Below are 20,635 nucleotides of genomic sequence, written 5' to 3' on the forward strand. Positions count from 1 at the left end.
CAGCAACATGTTAAGATCTGGCGTCCTTCATTTACATAACCATATCACAATGGAGTGATAATGTTGCAGTTGTGCAATAAGGGCTTCAGAATAGCAGAGAGAAAGAGGGAGCGAGAGAGAGAGAGAGAGAGAGAGAGAGAGAGAGAGAGAGAGGAGAGGCCGCTGCAAGAGTACAGGCTGTTTCGTTTGTGCTCTTATATAGACGTGTACTAAGCACATCAAACATGTGACACTTTTCAGTTTTAACTTAAGGCTATGCTATAATCTTAAGAGCAATTCTGATTCTGTGCCAAAAAATCTTAATTGGTCTTTATATATACCCTGTTAATGGAGAACTCCAACCACTGATTTGCACTTTGTTGAAATGTACATTCATTAAATGCTTTAAAATGATGATTTTTTTCTTATCTGGACTCAAAATTCAGTACATTATCACATGCCTGTCTGTTTTGTTGAACTGACAAACTGTCTAACAGATATATAATGCTGCTAACATAGAGACAGTTTCGCTCTAGTTATGAAAAGTTGCAATTCAGTCGATTGAGAGGGCAGGTATTTTTGTGCTATAGGCAATACTGAATGTCATGATATATTTTAATGAAGTTTTCGCTGTTCACCCAGTTAAGTTCTAGAGTAATATGTAAATATAGGCAAGACAGCAACATAGTGTCGACTTAGATCCGGCCCACATTTGGTATGCGTGGAATCCACATGTACCAGATGTGGCCCAGATCTGGGCCGACACATGTTGCTGTCTGGGCTGTTTGTTTGTACGTGTTAGTATTTGAGGTCATGCATGTACTGTAGAACCAGCCTGTTCTCATGTAAATGCGTCTCTATAGTACGCATTGTGTATTATCGTGCAATTTATACGCGAAAATGAGTTTTTACGTGCATATGATACGCCGTTTTCGCGTGCATTTGATACGCAGTTCATTTGCGTGTAATACACACCACCCCACACCACTAATTCTACCCAAACGTATAATACACACGCACCCCACACCACTACTAAACCTACCCTAACCAACCCATGCGTATCCTATGCACGTAAAAACTCATTTTCGCGTATAAATTACACGATAAACACACTGCGTGCTATTAGACGCATTTAGTGTGATCGGGTTGGTAGAACTGTGCAGCCATCCATATTAGACATGGCTGTGTAAGTGCCACTACACCAAAACATAAGAATGAAGACAGCACTTTACATGTATTTTTTGTCACTTTTTATATTCACTTCGCCTGCTTTTTGAAAATTTCAAATGAAAACTTGCTTAACAGCTAAAATGTGTTTCAAAGTTGATATGCTTTGTTTTATCGCACATAATGTGGCTACCCTTGAGAAAAATAGGTACACTTTATCATACTTTTTTTGAATGTAATGTTTGAGGACACTTAATCACATCTTATTTACAATTAAATGAAAATGTATTATAGTTTTAATTTATATTAAAATCAATTAGTTCAAATTTTTTTGTTTTGGACCCACTTAAGTAGGACTTAAGTACATCTTTATATGTAATTTCGTAATTACTTAGTGAGTTACTATTAAATTATAGTCAATTCAAATATACTTTAATGTCATATATTTAAATATATTTGTAATGAAGTTGCAATTTAGTACATTATAAATATATTAACTTTAAAAGTAACTTTTCACAACACGCTACAGTTAAAATTAGAATCAAGCACTTTACATGTGCTTTAGTTTGTTAGTGAACACATCAAAATTTTGTGCTTTTTAAAAGCACAAAAGATTCAATTAAAAAAGTTATTTAAAGTAAAACTTTTAATTTGATATTACAAAGTGTACTTTTTAAAAGCGTACTTAAGTGTGTTAAACATTTGTGCAAAGTGGACTCTCTTTAAGTACACTTAAGTGGCCTTTTTTCATTAATATTATATCATCTACATTTTTTTTAAATATACTTTTACGATTTGAAGTACACTACAAGTGCACATTCAATGCAATAAAGGGCATTTTTTCACAAGGGAAGACTTCATTCATAGGTGAAGTGAGTTTAGGGCGGGACTATCTGTTTGGCCCACCAATAACAGAAGGGGGGAGTGTTCATGAAACAGTTCTGATTGGTTCTACTAATGGCACAAAAATTATACTTCACTTTTTTAATTAGAGCAGAGATGTATGCACTTCTCTCATGATTGACTCATGGCTGTGGCAACGTTTCCACAAACCATTAAATCAGGGAAAAAATATGAATTTTTATGAAATAAGAGCAGAGTTGTTGTCAGAATGTGATGACTAAGGATGTGAACAAAACTTTTTCAACATGTTCTCGGGCAACCTATGACTTTTCACCAATCAGACGTGTTTGTTATGGGATGCTAACAGATGCATTCAAGTTAGACACAATGGAATTAAACAATTTCAAGGGTCTCAAGATACATTTTTAAAAGGTATTATCCTGAAAACCAACTCTTTTTTACTTGCCGTTAGCATCTTAAGAATGCTCATGGCACAAGCTGCTTTAAAAAACAGCATGTCTCCATGCCTATGGCTGTTGCACCGGTACTTTAAAGGCGATGGATTTGAAAACACAGGTTTTCCAAGTGGGTTTCACCGTGCAAATAGTCAAACAGCGCTCTGTCGGATGCTTATTAAAGCACCGCCGCTAAAATATTTAAACGTCGACCTGACTGACCAGTCAGTTGATGACCATTCTCACACCCGTTATCTTTACATCAAAATTATCATGATTTTAGCTATGAAATATGCATATGTTTCCAGCGAAACCAAAGCGAACTCTTTCAGTCAATGGACATGCAATTATCTACATTGTATGATTGTGGCCAGTTCTGTTCCAGTTCTCCAGGAGTCCAGAAATGAAAGGAGCCCGCAGGCAGTGAGAGCAAAGTCTTGGAAAGCTCTGAAGGGCGTACAAAACAGCAGAATGCAGAAGTGGCCTTGTGCAGTTGTAAAGAGTCAGCGGGGATCAGAAGGCCTGTGGTGCTGATGGGAATGCAATGTACTCCAGTTTGCATGCTGAGGGAGCAGTCATGGTGTCACGGGTAAGACAGGCCACCGAGATCCAAACCGTCAGTCGTGTGTAAACACCTTATGAATGAACAAAATGTAGTCAATGTACTGTGTGTTGTGGCAGAGCAGGCCTGTCCCAGCTCTCACTCTCTTTGCTGGACCGTTGAGGAGTAGAGGGCTTGACCAGAGGTTTGAGTGTTATTCAGGTGTGTTGGCGATGGAGTTGGGGTTTGAATTCATCACTGGGTTTATGGGTGGTATGGCCTTGTGACTGAAGTACTCCACTACCTGTTTAGGCACCTCCGCTAGGACACACTTTGCCAGTGCAGCTGGTGAAGCCTGCAAAAGTTACACTTTTATTGGCCTCAGTGAGAGGGAAAAACATTAACAATAGTGAAAAAGAGCAAATCAACCACATTCATGGTAAGTTGTGTCCAAACAAAGGGATGAGGAAAGTACAAATTGCGATTTAAATTGTTTGGTGGAGAGCCAAGCAGCAGGCTGTTGAGAGTATTTACACATTTTTAATCCTCGCTTCTCTAAAATTATTGTTTTTTTGTTTTTTTCTGGGTGTTTACATGCGCGGAGGGAACAAACCGCTCTTGTGGAGAAAACTGTGGAGCTCTAAGAGATATTTCTGCAACACTGGCATATGCTGGTTCGCCTCGCTGCCTGCATCATTCACCAAAGCACCACATCATTTATGCAAGGCATCCGTTGCTCCTTTTAGTTTTCAAATCTTAAGGCCATAAAAAATATTACAATTTGTCTGCAAAGGCCTTAAAAACTATAACCTATAATTGTATTGGTCACATTTTGTATTAGGTTTCTTTAACGTACTTACAAAAATTTTGTTCATGTTATATTGCAAGGCACGACTACACTTTATTTTAAGGTGTCCTTGTTACAGTGTAATTGTACAATAGGCTACTGAGTAATTTTATTGTAACAATATGTATACTATGGGGTTAGGATTAGGGTTTGGTTTTATGGTTTAATCATGACTTTATTTCTCAGAATATGCAACATTACATCTCACACTTGCACATATAATTTCACTGGCCACTTTCTTAGGTACACCTGTTCAACTGCTCATTAATGCAAATATATAATCAGCCAAACACATGACAGCAACTCCATGTATTTAGGCATGTAGTCTGCTGAAGTTCAAACTGAGCATCAGAATGGAGAAGAAATGTTATTTAAGTGACTTTGAACGTAGCTGGGTTGTTGGTGCCAGACGGGCTGGTCTGAGTATTACAGAAAATGCTGATCTACAGGGATTTTCAAGCACAACCATCTCTAGGGTTTACAGAGAATGTTCAGAAAAAGAGAAAATATCCAGTGAGCGGCAATTCTGTGGGTGTAAATGCCTTGTTGACGCCAGAGGAGAATGACCAGACTGGTTCAAGCTTATAGAAAGGCAACAGTAACTCAAATAAACACTCGTTACAACCGAGGTCTGCAGAAGAGCATATCTGAACACACAGCACATCAAACCTTGAAGCAGAAGAGCATCTCTGAACGCTCAACACGTCAAACCTTGAAGCAGAAGAGCATCTCTGAACACTCAACACGTCAAACCTTGAAGCAGAAGAGCATCTCTGAACGCTCAACACGTCAAACCTTGAAGCAGAAGAGCATCTCTGAACGCTCAACACGTCAAACCTTGAAGCAGAAGAGCATCTCTGAACGCTCAACACGTCAAACCTTGAAGCAGAAGAGCATCTCTGAACGCTCAACACATCAAACCTTGAAGCAGAAGAGCATCTCTGAAGACTCAACACGTCAAACCTTGAAGCAGAAGAGCATCTCTGAACGCTCAACACGTCAAACCTTGAAGCAGAAGAGCATCTCTGAACGCTCAACACGTCAAATCTTGAAGCAGAAGAGCATCTCTGAACGCTCAACACATCAAACCTTGAAGCAGAAGAGCATCTCTGAAGACTCAACACGTCAAACCTTGAAGCAGAAGAGCATCTCTGAACGCTCAACACGTCAAACCTTGAAGCAGAAGAGCATCTCTGAACGCTCAACACGTCAAACCTTGAAGCAGAAGAGCATCTCTGAAGACTCAACACGTCAAACCTTGAAGCAGAAGAGCATCTCTGAAGACTCAACACGTCAAACCTTGAAGCAGAAGAGCATCTCTGAACGCTCAACACGTCAAACCTTGAAGCAGAAGAGCATCTCTGAACGCTCAACACGTCAAACCTTGAAGCAGAAGAGCATCTCTGAACGCTCAACACGTCAAACCTTGAAGCAGAAGAGCATCTCTGAAGACTCAACACGTCAAACCTTGAAGCAGAAGAGCATCTCTGAACGCTCAACACGTCAAACCTTGAAGCAGAAGAGCATCTCTGAACGCTCAACACGTCAAACCTTGAAGCAGAAGAGCATCTCTGAAGACTCAACACGTCAAACCTTGAAGCAGAAGAGCATCTCTGAACGCTCAACACGTCAAACCTTGAAGCAGAAGAGCATCTCTGAACGCTCAACACGTCAAATCTTGAAGCAGAAGAGCATCTCTGAACGCTCAACACATCAAACCTTGAAGCAGAAGAGCATCTCTGAAGACTCAACACGTCAAACCTTGAAGCAGAAGAGCATCTCTGAACGCTCAACACGTCAAACCTTGAAGCAGAAGAGCATCTCTGAACGCTCAACACGTCAAACCTTGAAGCAGAAGAGCATCTCTGAAGACTCAACACGTCAAACCTTGAAGCAGAAGAGCATCTCTGAAGACTCAACACGTCAAACCTTGAAGCAGAAGAGCATCTCTGAACGCTCAACACGTCAAACCTTGAAGCAGAAGAGCATCTCTGAACGCTCAACACGTCAAACCTTGAAGCAGAAGAGCATCTCTGAAGACTCAACACGTCAAACCTTGAAGCAGAAGAGCATCTCTGAACGCTCAACACGTCAAACCTTGAAGCAGAAGAGCATCTCTGAAGACTCAACACGTCAAACCTTGAAGCAGAAGAGCATCTCTGAACGCTCAACACGTCAAACCTTGAAGCAGAAGAGCATCTCTGAACGCTCAACACGTCAAACCTTGAAGCAGAAGAGCATCTCTGAACGCTCAACACGTCAAACCTTAAAGCAGAAGAGCATCTCTGAACGCTCAACACATCAAACCTTGAAGCAGAAGAGCATCTCTGAACGCTCAACACATCAAACCTTGAAGCAGAAGAACATCTCTGAACGCTCAACACGTCAAACCTTGAAGCAGAAGAGCATCTCTGAACGCTCAACACGTCAAACCTTGAAGCAGAAGAGCATCTCTGAACGCTCAACACGTCAAACCTTGAAGCAGAAGAGCATCTCTGAAGACTCAACACGTCAAACCTTGAAGCAGAAGAGCATCTCTGAACGCTCAAGACGTCAAACCTTGAAGCAGAAGAGCATCTCTGAACGCTCAACATGTCAAACCTTGAAGCAGAAGAGCATCTCTGAAAGCTCAACATGTCAAACCTTGAAGCAGAAGAGCATCTCTGAACACTCAACACATCAAACCTTGAAGCAGAAGAGCATCTCTGAACGCTCAACACGTCAAACCTTGAAGCAGAAGAGCATCTCTGAACACTCAACACGTCAAACCTTGAAGCAGAAGAGCATCTTTGAACACTCAACACATCAAACCTTGAAGCAGAAGAGCATCTCTGAACGCTCAACACATCAAACCTTGAAGCAGAAGAGCACCGGTGACACTCCAGTGAGATAAGAACAGGAACCTGTGGCTACAATTCACACGGGATCACCAAAACTGAACAATAGAAGACTGGAAATACGTTGCCTGGTCTGATGAGTCTGGATTTAATGGATCCATCCTGTTGTGTCTCAACGGTTCAGGCTGCTGGTGCTGTAATGGTGTGGAGGATATTTTCTGGGCACACTTTGGGCCTCTTAATACCTTTTAACACCTCAGCCTACATCAGTATTGTTGCTGACCAAGTCAGACCCTTTATAACCACAGTGTTCCCATCTTCTGATGGCTACTTCCAGCAGCATTACGTGCTATGTCACAAAGCTCAAATCATCTCAAACTAGTTTCTTGAACATGACAGTGAGTTCATTATACTAAAATGACCTCCAAACTCACGAGATCTAAATCTAATAGAGCACCTTTGGGATGTGTTGGAACGAGAGATTCACATCATGGATTTGCAGCCGACAAATCTGCAGAAACTGCGTGATGATATCAAGTAACCATGGACCAAAATCTCCCATGAGGAATGTTTCCAGCAGCTTGTTGAATCTATGCCACGAAGAATTAAAGCAGTTCTGAAGGCAAAGGGGGGTCCAACCTAGCCTGGTTAAAACCAGACCATTCTCAGTTGTAACTGAGTTATGGTCTGGCAAAGCGTCATAGACAAATCATTTCCAGAGGGGCGTCACCAACGGACGTCGCGGATAGACCTAAAACCAATCAGAGCGATGAAGGAGATGACGTATGCAGAGCGTCAGAAACATCTCCGAGTGTTGTTCTTTGCTCGGTTTTTAACAAAAAGGAAACGTTCAAATCGCTTAAAACAGACGCGAAAGCTGATTCGAACGAGTGATGTTCGACGGCGGCATCCATCTTTGTAATGTAGGCTACAAAATCTGCTTCAAAATCCCAGCGCTGTCGTAATCGTGTAAAGCCCGCCCCAACGTTTCTGATTGGTGCCTCGATTTCAACGGATTGAAAATGGGCTTGAATGAGCTCTTTGCCAGACTAACTTTCAGAGCAAATCTAAATTTGCCAGAAGTTGTCTGGGTTTTCCCAGGCTAGGTCCAACCCGGTCCTAGCATGGTGAACCTAATATAGTGGCCAGTGAGTGTACAGTATATCTCAGTGTGATTTCTTGTTTAAATATTTTTTTTTTTTTTATGTAACATATTTTACTCTGAGGTGGAAACAGTCTTGATTAGTTAACATAAAGACTTTTGATAGGGTGAGGATTAAAATAAATGCTACTTAGTTTTTGTTTTTCATTGCAAACATTTAAAAATTATATTACAATTTTGTTTTGTTTTGTTTTGTTTTTTTAATTAAGAAATATTTTTTTTTACATTTTAAGTTTAATTCTGTAGATACGCAGATACCCTCTTTCTGAGATGCAGGATCTACAGGAGATACAGGATCTACAATAACACATGTATTTGCAAATTCCCAGTGACTGACAAAAACTGACCGTTTTAAAGTCTCTAAAGGGCACAAACTGGACGATGTCCCTCAAGACTGGTTCCCCTTTGGGTGAGCGCAGGACTCCATCATCTCCATCGAGGATCTGCATGTCCGTGAAGTCAGCGTTTCCCACTCCCACTATGATGATGGACATAGGCTGGTAGGAGGCCCGAACAATGGCCTCCCGTGTATCGGCCATGTCGGTTACCACCCCGTCTGTGAGGATCAGCAGGATATGATATAGCTGGCAGAGAAAAGGGTTGTTATCAGGTATTTTATTTCATTTTTACAATGCACTGTTATAAACATGTCTGAGGCTCATCCATTAAGCTCGTAATTTCAATGAAAAATGGAAACATTTAAATTCTGTAATTATTTACTGAGCCTCATGTTGTTCTAAACCTGTTTTGTAGTTTCAGTGGAACAAAAAATCAATTTGTTTAGCATAAAAAGCCCCCAAATAAAAACTGAATTTTAATTTTGAACTGTTCCTTTAAATGCCTTGATAGTAATTAACAGAATATTAGATACATTCTAAAATAGGCAGTCACTGGGCTAAAATTAGCAATATTTACTGGCCTGAACATCCCAGGGGTCCGGCCAACATTCAACATGCAAAGTCTACAGTTTGAATGAATGGCCTGGTTTCTGAACATTGATCTCACTGAGCTCATTTACTGTAAAACGATCACTTTTGGGGAAGGGGTGATCTAAGTTTAATAATAGATGAAGATCGTCACAAGGACATAGTGTGTAGAAGACAGCAATGAAATAGAGCAAAGCATAGGAAATTGCTAAGCTTGAGGGCAAATATTTGACCTGAGACCATTAAATGCCATGTTAAGTGACTTAATATAATTCTAAATTGATTGTAGCTGCGCTAATTACCAAAACAGCCCTCAAGATAATCAGCTCTAAAAGGTTTTATTTGGATCATGATTAAATTCCTAAGGTTATGTGCACAAACCAATGACATAAAGGGGCGAACAAAAGGATAGTCAGAGGCAAATTCATTAAACCACTTTAGAGCTGCATTTCAGAGAAAAATACTGTTTTTTTATTCACATTTCACCTAGTCCAGAAACTAAATGATTTTCACCTGCATATTTCATCGTGAATATTTACCTTAAATCACATTAAATTTACTTCTAAGGGTAGAAACCATCACTGCAATTTGCATGATGAAATGAACACTGCAATATTATTGCTATAGGGACTCAAAGCCAAATACCTCATTTAGAAAGGCACAAATAATGAACTCTAATGAACTTATATTATTGCTGAAAATATTCGTTAGACTGATTACCTAACAAGCACAAGGATAAAGTTGTATTTTTTAACGACCATCTAATATTCAGCACAATGGCGAGTGTGTAAAGCCAGTGTGACTAAGGCCTTGTCCACACTAATACGTTTTCATTTGAAAACTCATTTTCTCTCCATTTTGGCCGTCCGTCCACACTGAGACGGCGTTTTCATCCTGCCAAAATTGAGCTTTTTGAAAACGCTGTCCCAGTGGATACATTTGAAAATCTTTGTGGACTGTGAAAACTGAAGGATTCGAAAAAGATGACGCATGTTTAGTCATGTGACGCAAATTGCACCGATAGAGAGCTATGTTTATACTGGTTTTGTGCCTGTTATGTGCTATTCACTTTCACACTGTTGCTAAAGATAATGTTATTTTGTCCTCTCTTTATATCACAGTTCTGCGAAGATGACAAAAATATTCACTTGCAATTGCCGTCCTGGGGCAAAACATGAGAGCAGTAGCGTTTTAGACCAAACGTACGGTATAATGGTGATTGAATACGACCAAAATTAGCAGATATTAAGCAGACAGTCTACTAATACTCTAATGACTGCTAGTTGACATGTTGCATACATATGCAATAAAAATAGTTGCATCTAAAATAGAGTTAAAATTGTGTTTACTGTTTAAACCCTGTACACATCTGGTTTTATTAGAATATGGATACAGGCAGATAAATATACAGAAAATAGCTTCACCGCACACCCTGTTTATTTTAAGGTGTCCATTTTACAGTGTAATTACACTACATGTACTTACTATATGGTAGGGTTAGTATTAGGGTTTGGCTTAGGGTTATTTGAATGCAATTATGCACAATTTATAGTATTTTATTTTACTGATATTAACTAGATAGTAACTACATGCGACGTGTAACAAGGACACTGTAAAATAAAGTGTCATCCACACCCTTAATTACTGCCCATAGAAAGCTGGTGGTTAAAGGAGTAGTTCACTTTAAAAAAAACTTTTGCTGATAATTTACTCACCCCCATGTCATCCAAGATGTCCATGTCTTTCTTTCTTCAGTCGAAAAGAAATTAAGGTTTTTGATGAAAACATTCCAGTATTTTTCTCCATATAATGCACTTTACTGGGAACCAAACGGTTCCAGGTCCAAAAGACAGTTTCAGTCCAAAATGAACAAATCTTTTTCCGAGTCAATTCGTTCATTTCGTTCGTTAAATGAATCAAATGACTCGAAAAAAGATTTGTTCATTTTGATGAACGAGTTCGAACAGGAGAGTCACACAGAACAGAGCAAGGCGGGCATTTGAGCTTATAAAACTTAAACTTTGTTATTTATTTTTTAAATGAGCGATCGTTTCGCTTGATAAGACCCTTATTCATCGTCTGGAATCGTTTAAAGCCCTTTGCACAGTTTGCAGTTTGCACTGAAATTGTCTTTTGGACCTTGGACAGTTTGGTGCCCAGTAAAGTGCATTATATGGAGAAAAATCCTGGAATGTTTTCATCAAAAATCTTAATTTCTTTTCGACTGAAGAAAGAAAGACATGGACATCTTGGATGACATGGGGGTGAGTAAATTATCAGCAAAAATTTTTTTAAAAGTGAACTACTCCTTTAATGTAATTTAATTTTTAAAAGGATGTTTGTGTACATTTTACTGATTATGGCACTAGTAATTCATCAAATAATGAAGATGCATGCATCCAGACAGATGCAGTAAAATACACTTTGACCATTTTAAACTGCCTCACCGGGGACAAAATGGTGTAGAAAATTCACTTGCAAACAAATTTCACAGGTATTTACGACTCGGCAAGTAATGCATTGAAGGAAACATGACATTTTGAAGTAGAGAGACTGGTATTTTCTTGCAAAACGTACTCTAGTATTCTTTGTTTTATCTACAATTTTGACAAATAATTTTTACAATAATTTTACAGTACTTCCATGTAAATTGCCAATGGCAACACTTTCGTGACCGTGTTTTCACCATTACCTGACTGCATGATTCCTGTAGTGATTGCAGTGTTCATTTTTATTGCATTTCACCTTCAGTCCTGTACCATAAACAGACACTTTAAAGATACTCACAGAAGCGTCTTTGATGGGTTCCTTCCCAGCTGCCAGTTTAGCTATTCTGTTGATGATGGGAGCCACATTAGTGGGACCGTAGAGCTGGATCTTGGGCAGGCAGTTTTGGTAGGCTTCCACGACCCCCTGGATCTCTGATCAGAGAGAGAGGGGACACGGCTATCACTTCTGTTCTGGAGGCTTATTTGTATTTCTCTCTCGGTCTCTGCGGGTTTCTGAGAGCAGTGCTGAAGTATTGGCAGCAAAAGCAACAGATTTTGGGATCAAATCAGTCGGAACTCTTCATCTTTTGCAGAAATGTGAACGGACTGAAGCAAGCCCAACATTTCCCACAGTCTTCACACATTCTCTTTGAGTGCTAAAGGAATTTTTCACACATAAATTTAAATTCGATTATTGTTTACTCAACCTCATGTCGTTCCAAAACCGTATGTCTTTTCTTCTTCCGTGAAACACAAAAGCAAAAATGCTGAGCAATATTATGTACGCTCTTTTTCATATTATGAAAGTAACTGGGGTCGGAGTTGTTAATGAGCATTATAAAAATATGCGTGAGGAACAGTCTAAAATTTTGTAATCCCTGCTAGAAGAACATGGAAGCTGGTTCAGTCAACACCATCTGACGACCAATTCGTACGAGTGAGTATGAAGTGGCTAATTCGTACGAATTTGTGCGATTTGTCTAAACCCCAGTGATAGGTTTAGGGGCGGGGTCAGGGGTAGGTCATTCGTACGAATTAGCCACCTCGTAAAATACGTACGAATTGCCGTGAGATTGGGTTGGTTCAGTCCAGTCATCAGCTGGACATTAGTTGGTCCAAAAAACAGCTTAACCACCTTGAACTGGTATGACCAACTGCTTTGTTGCTGGCCCAAGATTATCTACCATGACTAGTTGTCCACACAAACACGGGTATTTTAGTTTTTCCTCCTGCGTTTTAAAAAAAAAAATACCTTCCACACGCAAACGCAAAAACACGCTATCAAGCGCTGTCAAGAGCATGCCACACCAGAAGGTGGCGATATAACCCTAACCGTAAAGCCACGTTGGCCAATCAGAAACCTAACAAAAAGTTATTACCGGTTCCGGTAGGCGGATAATGACGCACAATCTGACGTCAAACACGGCGGATAACGGCGCACACTCTGACTTCGCAAGGCAAAAACCCCGGTTTTACTGTCTACACGACAACACTGTAACCGGCGTTTTTGAAAATTCTTACCCTGGCAGGGGTTTTCAAAAATGTTCGGTTGCAGTGACCTGATGCTGCGTTTCCGTGTGGACGAACGGCCGAACCGCGTAAAAAAAGTCACGGTTATAAAAATACCCGTGTCCGTGTGGACAAGGCCTTAGACTAACTAGAAACCAGCTTCCAAACAAAGTTTGCAGCTTAAAGTTGAAGTATGTAATACATGTTAATGACACATAGCAACACAGCTAAAAGTATTCCTAATATGTACTTTTACTAGCCTGGGAAAACCCAGACGAACTTCTGGCAAATTTGAGATTTGCTCTGCAAGTCAGTCTGGCCAAGAGCCCATTCAAGCCCATTTCCAATTTTTCCAAATCGAGGCACCAATCACAAACGTTGAGGCGGGCTTTTTTTATACGATGACGATAGCTCTGATTGGTTTTAGGTCTATCCAATTGCGCCCAATGGCATTTGAACGACGTCCGTTGGTGGTTGTTCCATTGCTCCATTCGTGAACTTTTGGAAATGGGCTGTGAATGAACCTTCCCCAGACCCACTATCAGTTACAACTGAGAAAGGTCTGGTGTCAACCAGGCTATACTTTTACTGAAAGTAGCCTACTTTTACCTGTTGAGACATGCCTTCACAAGCACCCATAGGAGCTGTATTTGTGATGTTTGAGATGGGAGAGGCGCGGAAGGGGTGTTTGCAAGGTTGTACATTTTTGTAATTCCGATAGGTGCCACTAGTGTTGCAGAAACTACATACTTCACCTTTAAACTATAGATTTTCTTGCAATTCGCCTTTGGCTAAGGCACACCCTAGAATGTAGATTGACCAATCACAGCGCAGCCAAGAACGAGCTCCCACAGAGGTCCGACACTTTTTCACAGCGCTCCATTCACTTTAACACAGGCGTCTCATATTTTTGGTCTCGGCAGGCTATTACCGTCGTAGTTTTATCAAAAATATGGTTAAACGTTGTGCCTGGGGCATTTGTAACACATATACACATTTCCCAGAGAGGTTGGAGGGGGGTGTCCGTTTTTTTCCCTTCCCAAACCGAAGTCAAATCCTGACATGTGTCGTCTAGCACACGCTTCTAAAAAATACAACGTTATACTCGCGTAGTCCGTTTGCTTTGTAATAACGATTATAGAAGTGAATAGAGACCTACCCAGCTTGCATGAACAGTGTTGCTCCTTGATATTGTGAGTGCCAGCCTCCGTCTCGATTAGTAGGATATGTGCTGGTTCATTTTTTGACTGTGACCGGTATGCTTTTGCCTCTATTTGGATGCCTTGTTCCTTGCGTTTCACCTGTATGTCGTGAATATAGCCTTCGAACATATATTGCAGCCCCTTTTGCCTACTTCTATCGGACACTTTATTTGCTGCTTTATAAAAGTTTGATAAAATTTCAGCAGGAAGAGCTGTCACAGCATAAGCCATGTTGATACCAGAGCCCAGATGAAGTTTGTTTGTCGGACGTAGCAACAGTAACTAAGGGGGGTGGGGCTTAGCCAAAGGCGAAATCCATTCACACTTGTGCCTGCTGACAGATTTACCATGCCATGATTGGTATGGTGCATGACGCAGGTCTGATGTCGGTCGATCGGTCCCGTCACATTGGCGTCACTATAACATTGAGATCAAACTTACTCAGCCTTAAAGGCACGTAATATTTGAATGGCTGGTGACAGCAGAGGGAAAGATTTTCTTGTTCCTCACACAAAGATGGCATCAGATGGATTCAAGAGAAAGTCGTGCACAAGTCCAATGGGACCACTTTTATGAAATGTTTAAAGTGCCTTATTGAAAAGAATGGCCATTCCTCAACATTTCTCCTTTTGTGTTCCACGGAAGAAAGAAAGTCATATAAAATCTGAAACGTCAATGAGGGGATTCGTGACTGAACTTTTCCTATAACTGCGACAATAGCTTCAGAAACATCACATCTGTCTCTGTTCAGCTCCCATGAGATGCTCACTAACATACAAAGTGCCTGTCACTCTTACCTTCACATTCATCATCCTCCGGGTTGAAATTGATGGCAAAGTCATGAGACACCTGTAGTTTGGAGAAGAAAAACAAACAGAAAGGTTTTGTTTATTCAACTTCAGCTTGTTTGGCATGCTTTTACACACCTGGTTTCTGGTTAAAAACTGTTTTTCTGCTGTTAAAACATAGCAATAAATCATGCAGAGCTTGTTGGTCTTATTTGCATGTTTCTAAGAAGAATACTTTCTGCAACACTATGCATGAAATGACCCGATGATAATGATGATGACGCTAAAACAAAATAGCATCCTCCCTACAGATTTTCCATTGTAATCAACAACCACTGTGAAAGCCCTCAAGTACTTAGCACAAATTTCATTGAAATTGAATTTATTTTGTTGACAATGACATTCTGAACTGAAGTGGACTGTAAATCTGCCTGAACAAACAGACCATAAAATGAAATCCTGTGATAGTTTACTTTCAAAACAAGGGGAAGTTATTACAAGCTGTTATTATTCTGATTTTATATTATTCTGTGAGAATAACCCAATTTTGCTGTAAAGGTTGGTATTTCATGAGAGAGAGTCTGTAAATAAAATAAAAAAATGGTTATGACTTGTGAGATAAAGGCTGCGGCCTACACTGAGAATGGTAGATACTTCCACATTTGTAAAATTATACACCCTCCTTGTGAAAGAGAAGTGCACTTAATTGTATTGAATGTGCACTTGCGGTGTACTTTAAATTTTAAAAGTACAAGGATATAACAAAAACTGCACTTGCAGATAATATAATATTAATGAAATAAAAGGCCGTGGACTATGTTTCTTAACACAATTAAGTACACTTTTGATCATGTCAAATTAAAAACATTTTAAATCATTATGTTTTAATAATCTTTTGTCATGCTTTATAGAAGTGCACTTATTTTGATGCGTTGACTTACAAACTAAAGAGTAAGTAAAGGACTTGATTATTTAGTGTATTTTTAGAGTGTTCTTTTATATTACATTAAAGTAATTATATTTTAAATGTACAAAAATTGCGGTTACCCTTTATTTTAAGGTGACGTAGTTACATTGTACTTAAATAAGTACTGACTTTAACTACATGTATAGAGTTAGGGTTAGGGTTTGGTTTAGGGTTAGTTACTTATAATTATGCATAATTTAGTGTTATTACTATAGTAACTACATGTAGTAATGTGTAACTACGTCAACTTAAAATAAAGTGTTACCGAAATTGCAACTTCATCATCATTACAAATATATTTAAATATGACATACAAGTTTCAATAGAAATTACATCAAAGAATATTTTAGTTAACCATAAATTCTTTCAGTATTCAGCATTTTAACTAAATATACAAAAATAATTACGAAATTACATTTTTAGATGTACTTCAGTCCTACTTAAGTGTTTTAAAAAGCACTCTTAAGCATGTGATATCATTTAGACTATAATACATTTTTATTTAATTGCAGTCAAGTCTCCAAAATACATTATATTCAATTCACATTTAAGTATCTTTTAAAGTATAATTACTCTTTTTTTAAAGTAGTCTATGCTAAAGTGTACTTGTAAGGGGTATTTGTAATTTAGTTTCTTGTAATTATGCATAATATACTGTTATTACTGTAGTAAGTACATTAAACACGTATAAGGACATTGTAAAATAAACCTACCATGGTCAAGAAAGCATTTTGTCTTTAAGCACCCTAATGTTATATTGTCTTTTTTCCAAAATATACTTTCCAGATGTGAAGTACACTATAAGTGCACAATCAATACACTTAAGTGCACTTCTGTTTCACAAGGGACCACATAATATATACAATATACAAAAAATATATATATTTTTACCTCATAATTAGGTGGAATTCTTGCCCCAAAGCCCAAAGCAGAGAACCGTTTGTCACTGTGATCAGATAAAAACATTCATTAGTAAATAAAACAGCAACTAATAAACGAGTTAAACAACACTTTATGTGCATATGTGCAACGCTTAGGTCCTTTCTGAAATATTTTATTCATCAAAACCCACATAATCACACACAATGCTTAATATCGACATATACCTCACTAGCTCAACAAGGTTCAAATATCAATAAGGCACTCGGGTGAACATGGTGTACTGCTAGCCTATGGGCAGAGCAGAGGTGTGTGTAAGATCATCGTGTTGAAGGAATGAAAGAGACTCGAATGAAAGTGAGAGGGGAAGACACAGACTCAGCAGGACAGCAGATTCACACAGCTGGTCACTCAACATGACGTGAGGAAGGGTGTCATGAGATCACAACCACAGAGCTGAGACATGAGGAGCAAGACCACCCCAGGCACACAGCTAGTCTTTCACTCGCTCATGAAAGCTAGATGAGGTAGCGCCGTTCTGATAGCTGTCACCACTCATGTTGGACAATCAATGACACCTGATTTGAATGCAACAATTTCATTTATTCTCTGGATGAATTCTCTAAAAAAAAAAAAAAAGTGAGTGCACAAAACTTTTATCCATAGCTGGCATTCATAGCAAACAGGATTCAGAATTGCAATTTGAGTATGATCTCTGTATAATATCAGTCTTTAAATGCAAGATATTTAAAGTGTACGTGAAGTATACTTGCAATAGTTCCACTTTAGCACAATCAAATATACTTTAGTTATCTGGAAATAGTGCTGAAGTTCAACGAAAGATATACTTAAGTATATTGAGGACAAAATTAGTTGTTCCAATTTAGCAGACTTTAAGTATACCAATTTTGTACACCAAAATAAAAATGTCATGGGTATAATAAGTACATATGTTAATTTATTTGTAGTATACTTGGCATAAAATAAATGGGTTAAATGTATTAACATTTTGGCATATTTATTTTTCACTAGGGTTTTTGTTTTCAAAGAACTGTAGATAATTGATTGCAGATAATATAATATTAATGAAATTTCATGTATGGAAGCTTGTTTCCGCCACAGAATAAAAAAAAAAAAAAAGGTAATTGCGACTTTTGTTTCACAATTGCGAGATATAAAGTTTTTTATATTTGATATTTATCGCATTCTTTTTTATATATATCCCAATTGAGTGTTATAAAGTCAGAATTGTCAGATGTAAACTGTCAATTCTGAGGAAAAAAAGTCAGTCTTTTTTTCCTCAGAATGTGACTTTATAAACTGCAGTTGCAAGTTATCTCACAATTCTGATTTTAAAAAGTCTGAATTGCAAGCTTATTTCTCGCAGTTGTGAGTTTATATCTCGCAATCCTGACTTTATATCTAGCAATTCTGAGAAATAAAGTCAGAATTGCAAGATGAGATAGATGCAATTGTGAAATAAAAAGTTGCAATATTCATGTTTCATAAACTTAAGTACACTTATTTTTAATGTGTTGACTATCATACAAAAGCACATTTAAAGTACTTTATACTTGATATTACATTAAAGGTTTAATATATCTTAAATGTCCTCAATTGCAACTTCATCATTACAAATTAGTAACTAAATATATTTGAATGCATGACAAGTTACAATAAAAATGGCATTAAAGTATATTTCAGTTTTCTATAAATGCTTGTCAGTAACTTCAGCACACTTTAGCCATATTTCAAAGACAATGGAAACAATAATGTAATAAAGATGTACTTAAAACAGCACTTTAAGTTCAACCAGTGCATTTAATATAACTTTAAATAATAATACATTTTCATTTAATTGCAATTAGCATGCATTTAAGTGTCTGAAAACATTACATTAACATATGTCCATAATAAGAACTCTTTTTAAAGGTCCGCTAAAGTGTTCTTCTTTTTCACATGGGCCTTTACAGCAGATCTCGTGACTCTGGAGTATGTGGAGCATCGATGCGCTCTGTCTGGAAAACCCTCCTGCGATAGAGCAGAACCCTGGACTCGTGTGTGGCTCAGATTGCTTTCCTGAAGACATCATGCTGTGACGGCTATTGAGAATGCTCCTGATCTATGAAGAGGAGAACACTAATCTCTAGCATGATGCAATCTCCATCTCCATAATCACATCATAGCTCAAGTTAATGTGAGCTATTGAGCTGTGGCTTGTTTACCATAGTGAAGAAAGGAGAGATTACTGAGATACGGCCGTGAGAAGACAACACAGAGACTAATATTACATGTGCTCTATCCTGACTTACTAAACCCAAGCCCAGCAGACAAATAAAGTTGACAAAGTCTGTGATGATAACTATAATGTTTTAAAACAAATGGCATAAGAGTATGACTTTAAAAATAGCTTTGGGTTACACTTTATTTCATTAATTTCCAATTGATGTCCAATGAGCAGGCATGCATGCAAATTTGTGCAAATCAGTTTGAACATAATGCAAAAGAGTTCATCAAAACCCAAAAAGCAGAAAATCCAGAATATGATTTCTGTGGGTCAAAGAGGCAAATTTGTTTTTCCATGCATGAGTAGAGTTAATGTTATATTTCAAGTCTGCTGAAATGGGTCATTATGGGTCATTTAATATTTTTTACATTCCTGTTGCTAAGCAACCACAGCACTTATCCATCCCATAATTGAGACATAGCCGCAGAGATGATCTGCATCAGTGTTATTGTAGTATTTTATTTTATAATTTTTTTTATTTTTATGTAATGTTTATTTTATTTCAAGAAATGATTTTCTTATAGCTTTAGTAATAACTGCAGTAATAATCCCAATCTGCGTGGAGTGGAGGCGGGGCTAATTTGCATATTCATAGAACCGCGTATACTAAATGAGGCAAAGGTGTAGAGTTATCAAGCTATTTTCAAGGAAAAAAAACTGTTAAATATGTAATTTCGGTGATCAAAGATTAGTTTTAAGGGATAAAATAATTGACTACAGGGGGACTTTAATAATATAAATATAAAAATATAAAATCCTCCAAAGCACTCTGTGCCATATTTCAACACTCCAAATGAATTTTTTGACGTGCTGTATCCATCAGCATGATTTATATGTATAATACAATGATGCCTGACATGCTAAACACTCACACATCCGTGATCGCGAGGCAAGCTGTTCCGACAACTGTGACTTCTTCCCTCATTGCCAACTGCTTTACAAATGAGTAAAAAAATAGTGCCTTCTCAGCTTCCCAAAAGCATCCAGCTTACTCATAGGCCTCTGTGAAACTGGGTCACAAGGGGTGCATCCAGGGGCGTAGCCATCATTTCAAAAGTGAGGGGGACAGAATGTCAAGACGTGTAATACCATTTTTTTTTTCAGACTTTTGTTGACAGGTTAAGTGGCTTAATATGCTATTTATTTTTAAAGCAATAAAACAGAAAGAAAGAAATGTAGATGTTCAGTACTTTATATTGCAGGGTTTTTCCTGGCTTAAAACGAGGCGGAGGTGGTAAAATCCTGATCATGTATTTTAATTAGATAATAACATTTTTATTTTTCGTAGACCATCATATAGCCTACTGTTTTTCCCACAGTATTTTTGTAGATGAATCTCGGTAGCCTATTTCTAGGGGGGTCCGGGGGCATGCCCCCCCCAGAAGAAAATTTTGTACATTTTAAAAATAAATTCATTAATGTGGTGCACTTTGAGTCCCCCGAATCCACTGTTAAAAATAAATAATCCACCCGTCAACCGCCCAAACATGATATTCTCTGATTTAGATATCTGATCATCGCATTACAATTATTCAAATTGTCAGTGTTACTGTTAAGCATGATAATATGGTTAAATATCACACTGAAGTAGGCTGATTTAAAAATAACATTTACTTAAAATAAAAGTTCTTCTTTTGGCAAAATAACATTTCCTTAATAGCCTATAAAGTCTGTCTTAGCCTACTAAACTAAAACTTTCCAATTGAAAACCTTCAAACGTCAAGCTTTTAAAAATACTTCAAACTTTCTAGTTAGGC

The 20,635-nt window shown here is 38.2% G+C and overlaps 1 protein-coding gene across 1 annotated transcript in view; it reads right to left on the bottom strand.

The window, feature by feature from the left end:
• Positions 1-3,055: 3,055 nt before the first annotated feature.
• cpne7 (copine VII) overlaps positions 3,056-20,635 on the bottom strand; it is a 57,760-nt gene continuing 40,180 nt past the window's right edge. The window contains exons 12-16 of the mRNA XM_056265828.1: positions 16,604-16,658; positions 14,755-14,806; positions 11,545-11,678; positions 8,179-8,415; positions 3,056-3,340 (exon numbers count right to left, since the gene is read on the bottom strand). Coding sequence (XP_056121803.1) covers positions 3,200-3,340; positions 8,179-8,415; positions 11,545-11,678; positions 14,755-14,806; positions 16,604-16,658 — 619 coding nt within the window. The 3' untranslated portion in view covers positions 3,056-3,199. The remainder of the gene's footprint in view (positions 3,341-8,178; positions 8,416-11,544; positions 11,679-14,754; positions 14,807-16,603; positions 16,659-20,635) is intronic.

Source organism: Rhinichthys klamathensis, unplaced genomic scaffold (genome assembly GCF_029890125.1).
Source record: "Rhinichthys klamathensis goyatoka isolate OS25496 unplaced genomic scaffold, OSU_Roscu_1.1 h1tg000240l_1, whole genome shotgun sequence".
Classification (NCBI taxonomy): domain Eukaryota; kingdom Metazoa; phylum Chordata; class Actinopteri; order Cypriniformes; family Leuciscidae; genus Rhinichthys; species Rhinichthys klamathensis.